Genomic DNA, 14,922 nt, shown 5'->3' with positions numbered 1-14,922 from the left:
TAATTTCTTACATTTGTATCCTGCCCCAAGTTGCTGAGACCAACAGTTTTAGCCCGACAACAACTCTGAAAAGTAAGTTACGCTCTGAGAGTGTGAGGCTGAAGGCTTCAAGCCTCGTCCACACAGGCAACAAAGTGAAATGGGAACGAGATGGTAGAATCCTTAAGTGATAGACTAGACTGCACCATTTTGGGCTGAAAGTGGTGTTTTGCCATTTCAGCAAAAAACACAAAACCTTGCACATAGAAAACTAGCTCTGAAGGGGCTGGACTAGGATATGCTAGCATCCCCCCTCCCGTTTCTAAAACTTGCCAAACAGGGTTGTTGTTAAAACATATGTGTGCACTCAAAACTAGTACAGTATTTTGCACCTGCAGCCTGAAGTAGAAATATCCATTCTGCCTCCTCATTCACCTGCATGCATGGACCAGGCCTCTTGGTCTTCTAGAGGCAGAAACCAGGTGCTACCCTACAGGACACTATGGTCTACCTGCCCTTAGCTTGGATTGACCTGTCTCTCCATCGGCACTCAGTCGCCAGGTATATGAATGTGTGTGCTTAACTGCCTGCACTCCATCTAGACTGAGCATCTTTACACCCCAGGCACCTAACGTTAGCTGCACAGCCATATGATGCTATGTTGGCAGCGGTGGCGGCATTACCCTGCCACTGCAGTCACTAGTCGCTGGAAGCTTCCTGTGGTAGCAGCAACAGCAGAAAATTTATGTCCCTGGGATGGTGCCACACACCCAAACAACTGCTCTGGTATGCGTGTTCATAAAGTGCCAGCAGGGAGGTGGCACTGCCCTCTGTTTGAAAGCATGCTGCACAACACCTGCAGAACCAGCAGATTTGGGGGCAGCTGTTTGCTACCACTTCTGTGATGCTCCCCATGGGCTGCCTGAAGATGCTGCCTCACTCTGCCTTGTGACAAGGCTGCGACACCCTGAGAGCCTCACGGAAGGGAGCCAGGGGCTGGAATTTCCCCAAACGCAAGCTAATATTCCAGCCGTTACACCAGTTGGGCCGTTTACACGGGAAGCACCGGGTCACGGGGTGTCAAAGGCTAAAGATGACCCCTGTGCGAAGCTCTGCCACTGTCAGGGGAATTCCAGGAATGTTGATACGTCCTAATTCTAATTGCTCTCCCCCTCACTGGAAAACAATTCGTTCTGTGTTTTCGTTGCTAAATCCTGCGAGGAGTTAATGGCTGATCAGCCCATGCGGGAGGGAGGGAAGGCAGGGCTGAACAGGTGTTGAGGTTAAGTACATTATTAGGTGTCAGAATAACAGATCCGCTGCCTAAAATAAACACTTCTGCTGAATAATGAAAGCAGACGGCCTTGGTGCGAGGCTATCCATCACGGCCCCGATCCGGCTCCGGGAGCCGACTCATTTACCTCATGCACACTTTTTTTCTCCTGGCTGTAAACTGGCAATCTGCTAAGGTGCCAACACTCCCAGCTGGAATTTTATGGCAGTTGCTTGGAAGAAGCAGGCAGATGTGTGTGTGTGTGTGTGTGTGTGTGTGCTTCTGAGGTGTGCATAGTGGGGAGAGGGTGGCTGGAAGTAACAGCTCCCCGTGATTTATTAATGGGCTGCAATGGGAAAAATTGCATCCTTGCCTACAATTATTCACATTCACGGTGTGCCTTCAGGGAAGGCGCAGATGTGCCCAGCTGTAGGAGGAAGGCAGGAAGTTTCTGGTTACCAACTGCCAGCAAATTTGGAGAGTGGTTGGTTGGTTGGTGGGTGGGTGGGGGACAGATATCTCAGCAACCACAATATATAAAACAAGTCTGCATGTCTGAGTTAGAATAACACCCTAAAATTGAAAAAGGAAAAAAAGCAGGAGACAGATATTTCAGGAGGCTTTTAAACATTTATTCCAGCATCTGTCTTATGGAAAAGTAATACATTTAATGGGAGGGCAGCAATCACCATTGGAGGCAATGCTACAGCCCTAGCTCATGAATCTCAAAGCATTCTGCCAGAACAAGCCTGGTAGGAAAAGATATATATCACTGTCAGGGAAAGTGCTCTAAGTCTCCAGGTGCAATCTCAAACCTGGGTCCTTTTGAGAGCTGGTCTTGCTTAGCAGCCATCTCTTTCCAAGCAGACCATGGACCTCCTGGGCACAAGTATTTATTTGTGACAGCTCCCTGTCACTCTTCCTGCCCCCAAGTAACTTCCCCTGCTTTCTTGCCTAAAGGTTTTGGGTGATTTCAGTTGGCCATTCACCACGTGATTTTATGCATGTTAAGTTGCACAGCATCTTCACCACCATCTAAGAAAACTTGGCAAGAAGGGGCAGGGTGATTTTTTGCCACTCCCTTGATTGTGTCTGATCAGGTGCAGAAGTGTGGTAAAGTTCTCCTCACCACCTAATAGGATACAGAGGGATGGCTTATTGAGGGGCTATGTCAGGTGTGGGGAACCCATTTGACCCTCCAGATGTTGCTGAACTCCAGCTCCCATTAGGCCCAGCAAGCATGGCCAATGATTATGGAAGTTGTAGTTCGGCGACACCTGGTGGGCCAAAATTTCCCAACACCTGGGTTATGTGTTGATAAATGAACTCACACTTTAGACTCCATTTCAAGATGTACCCACTGTTGTGGCTGCTTCCTCAGTTAGTCTACAGCAACCTTTGTCAACATAGTCCCCCCCCCAATGTTTTGTAGTACAACTCACTGCATCTCTAGATAGCATGGCTGCCCAAACCATCCATGGATCATCAACATCTCTAGATGTTGCCCTTTTGTCCGTTGCGGGAATATTTGTCCCCATCATCGGTTTGCACCTACAGTTTGTTTGTTTATTTATTGCATTCTTTCCTGCCCTTCTTCCAAGGAGTTTGGGTCAGCCTTCATAGTTCTCCCCTATATTTCATCCTCAGAACAACCCTCTGAGATACATTAGCAGAGAGAGTTGCCGAGGGTCACACATTGAGGTTTGTGGCTGTGTAAGGATGCAGGTCTCACCTGCCCTAGTTCGACTGTTTATACAGTCTCTCTCTCTCTCTCTCTCTCTCTCTCTCTCTCTCTCTCTCTCTCTCTCTGCTGTGGGCCTGAACTATAATTGTGGCAGCCAGCTTTCTGCTCTGCTCTGAGAGGCTTGCAGTGTATCTTCTCTCTGCTTGTTGAGCACTGTGATCCGGTTGCGCATGTTGATGAGGTGGAGGGCCTGATCTGCTGGATGGATGCTTCCACCTTGCAGCGGGAGGTTGGGAACAGGATGATATTTGGGTGCTTTCCAGCTCTGCGTCTATGCCCTAGCCTGATAGCGGTACTGTAAAATAAAATGAGGCTAAGAAGAGTTATCTTCTGTGGCTTTTTGCATGAGCAGCCTTATCCTAATGGGTATTAGCAGCGTCACACACTAATCCGTGTACTTCTTGGCAGCTCTGGCTATGTGCCCAGTCCACAGCTAGCACCACCAGTTTTGAGGAGATACATGGTGCCAAGCTGAAGCAACCTCTTCAGAAACAAGATTCGTCTGCCTGCCTCGCCGCAACCCTCACTGAAGAGATCAGAGCTGTCTACAAGGGCAATTCCTGATCAGAAGCCATGATGAGCAGCAGAAATGCCAGGCCATAGTTGTTGTTGCTATTATGTTTTGGTTTATTTTTTACAAAGCGGAATAAAGCTCACTCCACCAAGCTTCCTCCCCTTAGGAGAGACAAATATGTCACCAAAGCCTTGAAAACTGTGTGTAGGGAGTGCAAGCGAGAAGAGAATTGCAGCTGCCTGACCTCCATGTGACATGGATAAAACTGTCCAAAGTAACAGGGTATAAGAAATAGGGCCACCACTGAGGTTGGTGGCGACGGGGGTGGTGGTGGTGTAAAACAAATAAATCCAAGCTCAATGGCAGGAGTGCACTGGAAGGGTAAGATTCCTTTCTGCAGCTCAAAAAACTGGCTGACTAATGGAAGCTTAGTATTTTCACAACCAGGCAGTTGAAACAGGTTTGAGAACTCAAGCTTAGGCTTCTTCTGGGACCTGCGTGGGCCCAACTAAAGAAATACAGAAAGCAAAGAAAAATTAAAGCACCTGTTTTCCCCCTAAGGGTGTGTGGGGGTGGGTGGGTGTCAAAATGGCTAAAGTGTACAGTTCTCTAAATGGGGAACATCCCCAAAAGCCACGTAGCCTGGGCAGTGCAACCCTACACAGGCTTACTTGTGTAATGGTACTTTCTTTTGAGTAAACAACGCCCTACGCCTAGGACTGAAGTGTCAGTCTATTTTCTGCTAAGCAGGTACCTACAATGAGCCAAAGTGAAGGGAGACAGTTCACATTTATGGGCAGAGGAAGGAATTAAACAAGTATAGAATGTTCTCTTTTTCAGTGATCTGAGATAAACCCTGCACATCCCTTGGCACATGGGAAAGTGCTGCATGTGCGCTTTAATAACAGTGATGCTAATCACCACGCAGAAACACAACATGAGCATGCGTCGCCTTGTGGGAATAATCGCAATTCAGTCCCGCAGGCTCCTCCCAGCTGGCGGCTGCTGCCACCAACGCAACCCCCCCCCCCAGTGGCCTGCCTTGCTTACCTCGGCTGTTGGCACTCCTTCAGGAGGGCGGCACTGCAGAAGCACTTCGTGATCCAGAGGAACTTCCTTCCCCAAGGGCTCCTGGTCAAAATTCTTCCTCAGGTCTACGAATGGGAAACAAAACAAGCACCAGGCATCAGTCCAGGACTCACTTGCAGAGCTCAGTTGCCTTGTCATACCAGCTGAGAGAGGGCGGCATGTCAAGAGCTCAGCATGAACTTAGGCTGGGTACGCACCAGAGATTTAACGCACATTTTTCTCCCCTGCCCACAACCCTAGGAACTGCAGTTTACACTTTAACAGAGCTACAACTGCAAGCGCCCTTAACCAACTACGGTTCTCAGGCTTCTTTGGTGGGAGAAATCTGCTAAATGAGGTTCCTTATTTAGCAAGGCTGCCAATTCTTACCGAAATGAAGATGTGGAGATTTGTGGGGAAATGCACTGCTTAAAAGTCCTCGTGGTGCCATTCCGTTGGTCTCACGGGTTATCTCAATAAGGGTTTTCAGAAGCACTCAGATGATCCCATCGAGGTAGTTAAAGGAGGGATGGACATGCAGAGTTTGTATTTTACACTCACTCAGATATATTTACTTGGTGGTAAGCCACTTCTGCTTCCAAAGATGTATGGGCTTGCAATCAAATGGGTGAAACAGTTGAGAGAGGACAAGGTTTCAGAGCCCTGCATAGCTGTTCTCCATAAAATGTAGGACATGATATTTTTGTGTGTCTGCTCAGGGCCTGCCCTACCATTAGGTGGTGATGAGCTGCTTCAAGCGGTAGAATCTGGGTGGGTGGGTAGCAGTGGTGAAGTGCTGGACAACAGTGTTATGTCTGCTGTACATCATGCCTTCCAATATCTAACTAATCTAACCCAAATGCTGAAGTAGGAGACAACTACAAGTCCAGCTGGCTTTAGTATACGGTGTGCAAAGAGGAGATCACTTTGTGCTTGCTTCAGATGGCAAAATTACTTGATCTGCCTCTGCCTCTACTAACTCTACTCCCAAACAAAATATCTCAGTTCCCTACTATTCCTTCCCCGTGCATTAAAACCTTTGCTAAAATGTTCTGAATTCTGTACATCAACATTAGAGAATGATTGTATCGCTTGCAGCCACAGGGAACAGGAATATATTAGCAATATTAAGCGGCTTTTCTTAATACTTGAATATTGCATCAGTTTCAAAGAACTTTGTGTGCTTAACTAAACTGTATCACAAGTAAACAAGCCCCAGTATTAACCAGTAGGTGGCACTAAAACCCACCTAATTTCTCTCAAGCAGTTTTCACAAACTGTTCCAATGAAAATAAATGCTGTCCAAAGTAATTATTTTTGAGGATGATTACAATGATGACAATGATGATAATTTGCTGTCTTGTTTTATGAACAAGACTTGATCATTGTAGATCTTATCACAGCATGATCTGCTGGAACGAGAAAGTTCACTGGCTAGCATCCCTCAAACAACCACTGCTTCTAGAACTGCATATTGCAAGTTTATAGTGCCTGTTCGCACAAATTTATAATCCTTGCATTTCTAATCCTTGAGAATACATTTATTTTTATTTTTTTGTAGCATGGGAAGGGAGCCATGTAGAAAATAAAGCCACATATTTTGAAACTAGTGTGGAGTGCCCGGATATATAAGCACTGCATATTTTTTAGAAATAAAAATAACATTGTGCCATTTGTGAGATTGGATGTGCCACACCAAAAAATGGGTGGAGTCAACCCAAAGTCATGTTTAGTCCACCATCTTGATGCAAAATGACACCTGGCATCTGAACATTAACAAAAATTGCCACTCCCACTACAGGTGCCATCATGCCAAAATTGGAGATGATGTATTGAAAAGCAGCCAAATCTATTCTGTGCTGAAAGACAGGGGAAGTCATGCCAAAGGGACATTGCGGTCTGCCAGCTTGATTAAAAATGGCAGTGAGTGTCCAAATGTCAATGAAGAGCACTGCTCCCACCTCAAGAACTCTCGCGTCAAGTTTGGCAATATTTTTCCAAGCGGCATCCGAACATAAAGACAACAAACTTCCCCTGACATCAAAATACCTTGCCTCCATCCTCGATTATTAAACACACAGTAAGGCCTAATCTTTGCCATTCTGATCCCACCGTCAAGGGCTCTCATTTTCTTCCATGAGAATGGGGTCATAAATATATGAACATATGTGAAAAGCCCACTGAAATCCTTAAATCAAACAATCCAATAAACTATGATGAAATGAATTCTCTTTTGTCTTGTTCTGCTCATTAAAACAAATAACCCACAACCCTCACAAAGGAAAATGTAACATAAAATTATCCTTTCCAACAAAGGGTATCCCTCCTTCTTTCTCTTACACACACACTCACACCCCAACATGCCCAAAATGTATAGAGCGGCTCACATTTGAGCAAACGTGAACTGCTTACAATGTGGCTCTTGGGGGGGTATTCTGTCCATCTTTGTCCCTACATACAAATAGACTAAGTACCTGGGAGAAGTGCACAGTATGAAAAATACCTGTATGAAGGAAGGTTAAACACACTCAAGACCTACATGCTATCCTGACGTAAGCTCTTCGGCTTTTGGTGGTCCCAGCAGAGCTCCATGCCACACACTGGCACCAGTAGTCTTCTAAGCCAAAGAGTTCTTCCACTTGCTGACGAGAGACTTCAATCTGGACTTCTCTTACAAGGAGCCCTGGAAGAAGAGAAAACAAGGAGGAGGGTTAATGATGAGAGCCGGGGGGGGGATGAGAAGCTAGGACAGTAGACTCTCCTTCCTTGGAGGTTTCAAAGCAGAGCTTGGATGGCCATGGGCCATGGATGCTTTAGCTGAGATTCTTGCATTGCAGAGGGTTGGACTCGATGACCCTTGGGCCCCTTCCAACTCTATGATTTTATGATATGGGAGGATATAGAAAGAAACAACTGCATGGAAGTGAGAAATGCATACACAGGGCTGAAGCAAGGGTAGAAGGGGAAATGGTGGTCCTACACACCAGAAAGAAGGCATGGTTGAGTATAACATCCATGGTTTCCTCACTACCTACGAAAAGAGCTTCAATTGATTTCATGATAGCACTTGTCAAATATCTGAAGAGCTGTCCTGCAGAAAATGAAGCAGATTCCCCCCCTGTTGCTTTCAAGCTCCCCGCCTTGCATGAGACTTGACTTGTGCAATTACATATGGTTGGAATTAGGGTTGAATCACCATCACACAAGTCAAACAGGTGAGGGTTTACCGTAATGTAGAAGGCAGCTCCCTGTCTCTCTTTTGGGCTAGGTAGCAGATTTGGCAGGGTTGCCTCATGCGGCACTTCCTTGGGGTTGTAGGGTTGGAAGCAGAAGGTGTTGGAGGAGAGAGTTGTGTGTCCCCTCTGGCTCTGTGTCCCCTAAGATGGCCTGTTGCCCTCCAGTGGAGGATGCTGACCCACAGCTAGTGTTGAAGTAAGATTCAACTGTCAGTATGGTGGAATGCGAGTTTGGGCGCCATCTTGTCTTTTGCCTCAGGCAACAAAATGTCTTGAGCTGGTCCTGCCTCTTCCAGACAACGGCCAAAGATTCAGGAGCCCTTTCTCACTTTTTCATCTTTTACCTCCACCCCAACCGCCCACAGAGTGCTTCTTAAAATTAAGTTTGAATACCTGCTTTGCTTGAAGATTGCCCAAGGTTTAATTCCCAGAATCTCTGGCTAGGGGGCTGGGGAAGAGACTTCAATCTCAAACCCTGGAGACCTGCTGCCAGGCCATGTAGATGAGAGTGAGCTAGATGAACCAATGGTCTGACTTCAGTATAAAGCAGATCTCAATGTCCACATATACTTTCTTTAATTGGCTAGGGGGCATGTACAGTCCAGGACAAAAGCCTAATATCTTGATGGGGCTTTGCCCCCCTTTTAAGCTATCTACAGTTGGTACACAGTTTTCTTGGCCCTGCTAGGCCACATAAGGGGAGGGGGATCTGGTACTTTCATGTTATAGGGAAGATAAACTTCTACCAACCCAAGGGATAAAGTAGGGCAATAATGGTTGCTATGTCTGTCTGTCTGTCTCTCTGTGTGTTTGTGTGTGAAAAGAGGCAGTTGCAAAAAGAAAGAAGTGGAAGGAGGCGAGAATTTTAGACGATTAAGAACTGAGTACCAACAGGCTGAGCAAATGAAATATGTTTTGAAAGAAGCAGCTCCTCAAGTCATAAGGGAGTCTGTTTCTGGTCAAATGAACTTCCCATCGAGGGCAGAACTCTAGAGTCACCCAAGGGTGATAACTCTGATAGAGCCATTATCAACATTCAGCTGTTTTACGAAAGAGCCGCTATTACTACTGGCTAAGATATACCCCATTACTCCTCCTGTTTTAGTGCAACCTTAATCGCTTCACCGTCGCATTAAAAATCACAGCCTCAATTCAGCAAGGCACATAAGCATGTGCTTTAATCTTATTGCCTTAATATAGTAAAACCTCGCTGCCAATTGTCTACAAATGAAGAGCAGAGTGGATTCAGCAGCAGCTGAAGCAACTGCTTCTCTTGCCTTTCCCATTATGACAATTGTATTTCATTTGCTTATAAAACACACACACACACACACACAAAAACGGTGGTACTAAAGACATGCAACGTGAACTGAAGATGTTTATGCCCTCAATAAAGATGGCTGCTACTTTAATGAACATGGTAGGTAGAGACAGATAAAGGATTTGAGCCTGTTGTGGCTGACATTTCCAACTGCTTTCTGTGGGTCTGGGAAGCTGCCATCTTATTAATAAGAATAGGTCTCAGAAGCCTCTTTCTTTATACTTTAAGGCATCTGCTCAAATTCTAAACTACCAGGACTGACCCGTTCTATAAATAAATGGTATATTTGCACCATGACCTTCAAATCACTTCTGTTTTTCAAACCCAAACTTAATTACCTGTAGTGTTCATAAGCTGAAGGGTGACCATGCTTGAATTGTTATATCCATGGACAAAGTTTGTTTACCACAAACCCTTTCTGGTGCTCTTCCCTGGTTTTCTCACCAAAGAATATTGCAAATTGTAGCCTGCATGCATTAGTCTGTTCAGAGATCACTGAACACTCCTCACTGAATTCCCCGGGAAGAGGGCATGTCTGTTATAGCCTGGTGCTGCTACTGAGAATCAACGTCTGGAGATCTGGACCCTCTTCACCAAACTACAATTCCCAGAATTCTCTTGAAAGACAAGATTGCTTGTTAAACCCATTTAAATCTGCAGGATATATTCATAGTGTTCTCTCATTCTCTTCTTAGACTCAGCAACTAGCCCAAGTCCCAGCTTTTGGAAGAAAGTACTTGGGAAGCCTTTACCTTTACCTTGGGAAGCCTGGGCTCAAATCCCCATTCAGTCATGAAGTTCACTGGGTGATGTGGGACCAGTCACTATAGGGTTGTTGTGAGGATAAAATGGGAGTAGGGAAACCATGTATGTCATCTTGGAGGAACAGCTGGGCACAAATGTAATGAATGATGGAGGGGGAAACAGATTTATGGGCAGGGATAGAGGCAGGCAGGCAGTGGATAGGAAGTGGATCCTCAGAGGAAGCAAATAATAGTTAGGTAAGCTGAGAATGTGAGCAGCATGGGAAAGATACAGACAATCGTTTCTCATCTAGGCCGTCCACTGCCAGTCCTGCAGCTTATATGCCTCCCACATTGTTTTTTGACCTCTCTGGGATGCAAGCCTGGGCAGTGCATATGGAAGTCCTGGGCTGCCCAAACGACAAGACCTTGTTGATGTGGTCCAAAGGAAAGCAGAGTGATATGTCTGGCACCAGCTGGGCTGTAGGAGTTGCCAGAAGGAGGCATACAAAGTGCCACCCAACCATCTTAGGGATGCTGCCAGCTCGTCAACTGGAGAGTGGCAAATGGGTCAGTTTCAACTGATCTCTGACAAGAACACACTCTTGTGTGCTATTTGCACTAATAACGCATGCGTTTTTATTCATGCTTTGTCCTAATAGATGCATTTCTGTACACATTGCTTGGCTGGAGAACTGTGTTGCAAAATTTTGAGAAGCGTGCATTTTGAAGAAGGGTGGCAGCATTTCAGTCTGAGTAATGTTTAAACCACAGAGGCTAGGACTTGCCGATCAGAAGGTTGGCGGTTCGAATCCCTGTGATGGGGTTAGCTCCTGTTGCTCGGTCCCTGCTCCTGCCAACCTAGCAGTTTGAAAGCACACCAAAGTGCAAGTAGATAAATAGGTACCGCTCTGGTGGGAAGGTAAACTGTGTTTCCATGTGCTGCTCTGGTTTGCCAGAAGCGGCTTAGTCATGCTGGCCACATGACCCGGAAGCTGTACGCCGTCTCCCTCGGCCAATAAAGCGAGATGAGTGCCGCAACCCCAGAGTCGGCCACGACTGGACCTAATGGTCAGGGGTCCCTTTACCTTTACCTTTAATGTTTGGGAAACGGCAAGTTATGCAGGTTCACCTATAAATGCGGACAGAATTTAAATTCCCCTCCTTCCCTACCTGCAACCCGAGGACAAGACTTACTTATTTTTTTGACAATTAAGTGCTTCTTGAGTTCTGAATGTAAAGTAGAAATGGTATGATTGTGTGTGTGTGGCTCCCTACACCAAATCCTTTGAGAAGGATGGAATGGTAGTCAGTTAAAATATTTAAGAAATATTAATTCCTCCAACTTTCTCCTTTGCTGTACAGTGCCTGTGGATCACATCCTAACATGTCTCGCTCCTTTCGCTGGTGTGATGGCAGCGCAGGCGGGATGGCAGGAATGTGTGGCAAGTGGTCTCCTGGGACATTAAAGCCTCTTGCCCGCCTGTTGCAAATCCATTTGCTATTCATGCTGGCAACCTCAATCCTAATTAAATAATTTAGCCCTCGAAGGCATTTAATGTGGACTTTTTGCGTGAGTTCAACAGTGCAGCGCGGACTTGTTTAATGGAAGCTTTAATTACAGTTATATATTCATTTAAAATTGTTTTACAAAGAGAGATTGCACTGAGCAAATGGGAGAGCGAGAGAGAGAGAGAAAAAGAGAGAAAGGGGAAGAAAAGAAATATTTTCTGCCTGTTAATAATATACATTGCAACCACTTCTTGCTAATGAAAAAGAAGATGATGGGAGCCCAAGTCATACCATGGCTTTTTCAATACATACATACATACATACATACATACATACATACATACATACCCAATATAGGCAACCTCTTGCAAGATCCCTATCAGCATGACTAAGACTGGCTCAGTTCATACATAATACTACAGTTTGTTCTTGGCGTACCACTCATGATTTTTTGGGGGGTGAGACAAACCATAAACTTGGTTTCATACACAACACTAAGCCAAACCATGGCTTTTTGCTCTGGGTAATATGGGAACAGTAGGACTGAGGTGGGGGGGGGATTCTCATGCTGGGTACCCCATGCTTGCTCATTCATGCAAAACCACTGGTTGTTGGTGGGTTGGGACCCACTACAGTGGCCTGATCTAAGGTGGGTCACAACAGCAGCATCACCACCATGCAAACATATGGCAAAGGACAATCAACAAATGGGTCCCTCAAATGCATTTTTGGGCCCTGGCTCTGAAAGGATTGGGACTACTATGCTATGACAGTTTCCACAGTTAACAGGGGGGGTGTAGGGTAGGAGTCCTTGCTTACAGAGAACCAAATATTTTAAACCTCTGGTCCCACTACCCACTGCTATCCCAGAACCTCTTCCCCCCATGTTGGCCACTGCTGCTAATATACCTGCCACCACTGCTCTGCTTTTTTAAAATTTCAGCGTGGGTACATGCATTTGCAAGGTGCCACTTCAATACACAAAGAGGGCAGAACTCTAACAATTAAAGTACAGCACGCATAGAAGACCATTTTGTTTGATGCTTGCACGAACTTAGAAATAAAGGTGATGGCAGCTGATGTGCCAACGAAGGAGGATGCCCAATACTGAGTCTGAATGTTGCTACATCTAGCTCAGTGATGTCCACATGGACCGGCAGGATTCTTTCCCAGCCCTGTTTGGCGACGCCGGAGCCTGAACCTGGGACTGTTTGCCTGCAAGGTACGGGCTCCGCTGCTGAGCTACAGCACCTCCCAAACAAAAGGGTTGGGGAGCAGGAGTGAGGAAAAGCAAGAAGGCACCACAAGGATGAAGGATCATGTAATGGAATTAGCAACACCTCTCTGAAATTGCCAAGATGGCCACACCTGTTTAATCAAGCCTGTCCCCATGCACAGTCCTGGCAAGCATGCACACTCAGCAGTATCAGACATCTACCAATAAGTGCAACCAGCCACCCTCTCAGTCTCCTCCGCAAGTTGGCTGTTGGTACTTGTTTGCCATTTCCAAAATGGATCTTATCTAGGGCAACAGGGCAGGTTATATTTGCATCTTCAGCACAGCGCCCAGGTTCCATTGCTGAGAAGTAATGGGGGTGGGAAGCAGCTAAATGTGAAGCTGACTGTGTAGGTAGGTGAAGCTTTTTTGATATGTCAAAAGCCATCCTTCATTTCTAAGGGTGCAGGGATTGCTCATTGCTCACAGAAACTATCCTCTGACCAGAAAACATAGGCTGCGAAATCAGCCCTCAGAGATGATTTCATGAGATTTGAATTATGGTGGTGCAGGTCACACACTTTTCTGAACTGGTCATAAGTTGACTCTGTTTCTGACGTGTGTAAATTCAGTGCTTGGCCACAACGAACTGATCAGGCCTAGGTTGTCAAAGTGTCATCAGTACCCACACTAAGCACCTCAGAAGATTTACCATGTGCTATTACACTGCTGAAGCAATTAGCATACTAAGGAGCTTCTCTTACATTCTAAAGGAGCAGAAAATGCCCTCAGGTGGAAACCATACAATGAGCGACCTTGTAATGAGTTCTTGGAGTGAAACTGACAAGAGTAGTTTTAATGGGCAGAAGTTATAATGCTATTTATAAGTAGTTGGCACTGTATTAAAATCCATCCCAGATTATGCCACCCATTTAGCTACCTCTGTTGTTTAGAATATTTCCTCACTTAACAAAATGACCCAAACCCTAAAAACCTCACCTGGACCATTTTGTTTACAGGTCTGGCCCTTCTACTAGTGACTCCCTTTTCACAATGGATCTCGAAGACTCTTCCTCCATGACTGAGGAAAATCTAGAGAAGTGCTCTAAGCAGAACATGACTTAGGATCAAGCTGGGCTGAATATTCCCCTCTTTTGTGGAACCACTTGTCCACAATAATGGGGGGGGGGCATATTAAGCAACTTTAAGACGGGGTTGGGGAGAGAGAGGCAGGTGAATGTTAAGATATTTTCAGACCTGTTTTTAAACATGAGATGGCTGAGGGGTTATCAGCTGAAGTGGTGACAAGTGTTTTTTGTTACAAGAGAAAAGGCGAAGATTTTTGAAAGCTAAGATTAAATATTACTTAACATTTGCTCCATCGCCTGAAGTCAGAGAAAAATAGTACTTCAGCCCTGGATCGGTATGGAACAACTACTTAAACTGAGGCCTACCAGAATCTTTCACATCTGCCTAACCATGTCTAGTTTGCCCGTGTGTGTGGAAAGAGAGAGAGAGAGAGAGAGAGAGAGAGAGAGAGAGAGAGAGAAAGAAAGAAAGAAAGAAAGAAAGAAAGAAAGAAAGAAAGAAAGAAAGAAAGAAAGAGAAAGAGATCTCTCTCTCTAGATTTTAGTATGCTAGAATTGATCAGAAAAGTTGGTATGAAGATATAGACAATACAGGATCCCTTACTGTATTTCAAAAAGTATCAGAACATAAGACTGGCAATCCTGGATCAGATCAAAGGCCCACCTCGTCACATCATGTTTCTGGCAGTGGAAAGTCAGGTCCCTCTGGGAAGCCCACAAGCAGGTTACAGGGACAGTCAGTGCTAGTTTGGGGGTAAGCCAATTCCATGCACATATAGCCCATTTCCAGGGTTGTGCTAGGACTTCATGACTTAAATGATGAAGCTTGGTACTGGGACATCGCCTGATGAGCTTGTTTCAAACAAGACTAAGACGCAATTTCTCATGGCACTGATCAGGTGTGGGCACAATACCCTTGAACTGAATTTGAACCAGTGCGAGTTATCTGAGGATCTGTCTGTCACAAAGCCAAGGAGACCCGATTCTATGAAGTTCAATCGCAGCAAGACTTCTAACGTCCTGAGGCAACAATCTATAAATCATTCACTTTGGTGGGCTAGCCCCATTCAAGTTCACAACAGAAGGCTGCTGGAGGATGGCTGTAAAATCCTTGAAAATCCCCAGCAGCATCTCTGCATAAAACTGAACTTTCAGTCTGGATTCTTGTGGGGAACCTACTGCTAACCTCTTGCCACGGTAAAAATTGACTACGCTTCCCTACTGCTTG

General features: G+C 45.5%; 1 protein-coding gene across 3 annotated transcripts in view; it reads right to left on the bottom strand.

Annotated features, from left to right (window-relative positions):
- UNC5B (unc-5 netrin receptor B) overlaps positions 1-14,922 on the bottom strand; it is a 216,738-nt gene that overhangs the window by 85,394 nt on the left and 116,422 nt on the right. For all 3 annotated transcript variants that reach the window (XR_014219592.1, XM_082222021.1, XM_082222022.1), the window contains exons 3-4: positions 7,118-7,261; positions 4,561-4,664 (exon numbers count right to left, since the gene is read on the bottom strand). Coding sequence is in view for 2 of the 3 variants with exons in the window: in XM_082222021.1 (XP_082078147.1) it covers positions 4,561-4,664; positions 7,118-7,261 (248 nt within the window). In the remaining variant the exon portion in view is untranslated. The remainder of the gene's footprint in view (positions 1-4,560; positions 4,665-7,117; positions 7,262-14,922) is intronic.

This window comes from Podarcis vaucheri, assembly GCF_965113315.1.
Source record: "Podarcis vaucheri genome assembly, chromosome: 5".
Taxonomy (NCBI): Eukaryota; Metazoa; Chordata; class Lepidosauria; order Squamata; family Lacertidae; genus Podarcis; species Podarcis vaucheri.
Note: the sequence above shows the minus strand (reverse complement) of the source record. Positions and strands in the feature narration are given on the sequence as shown.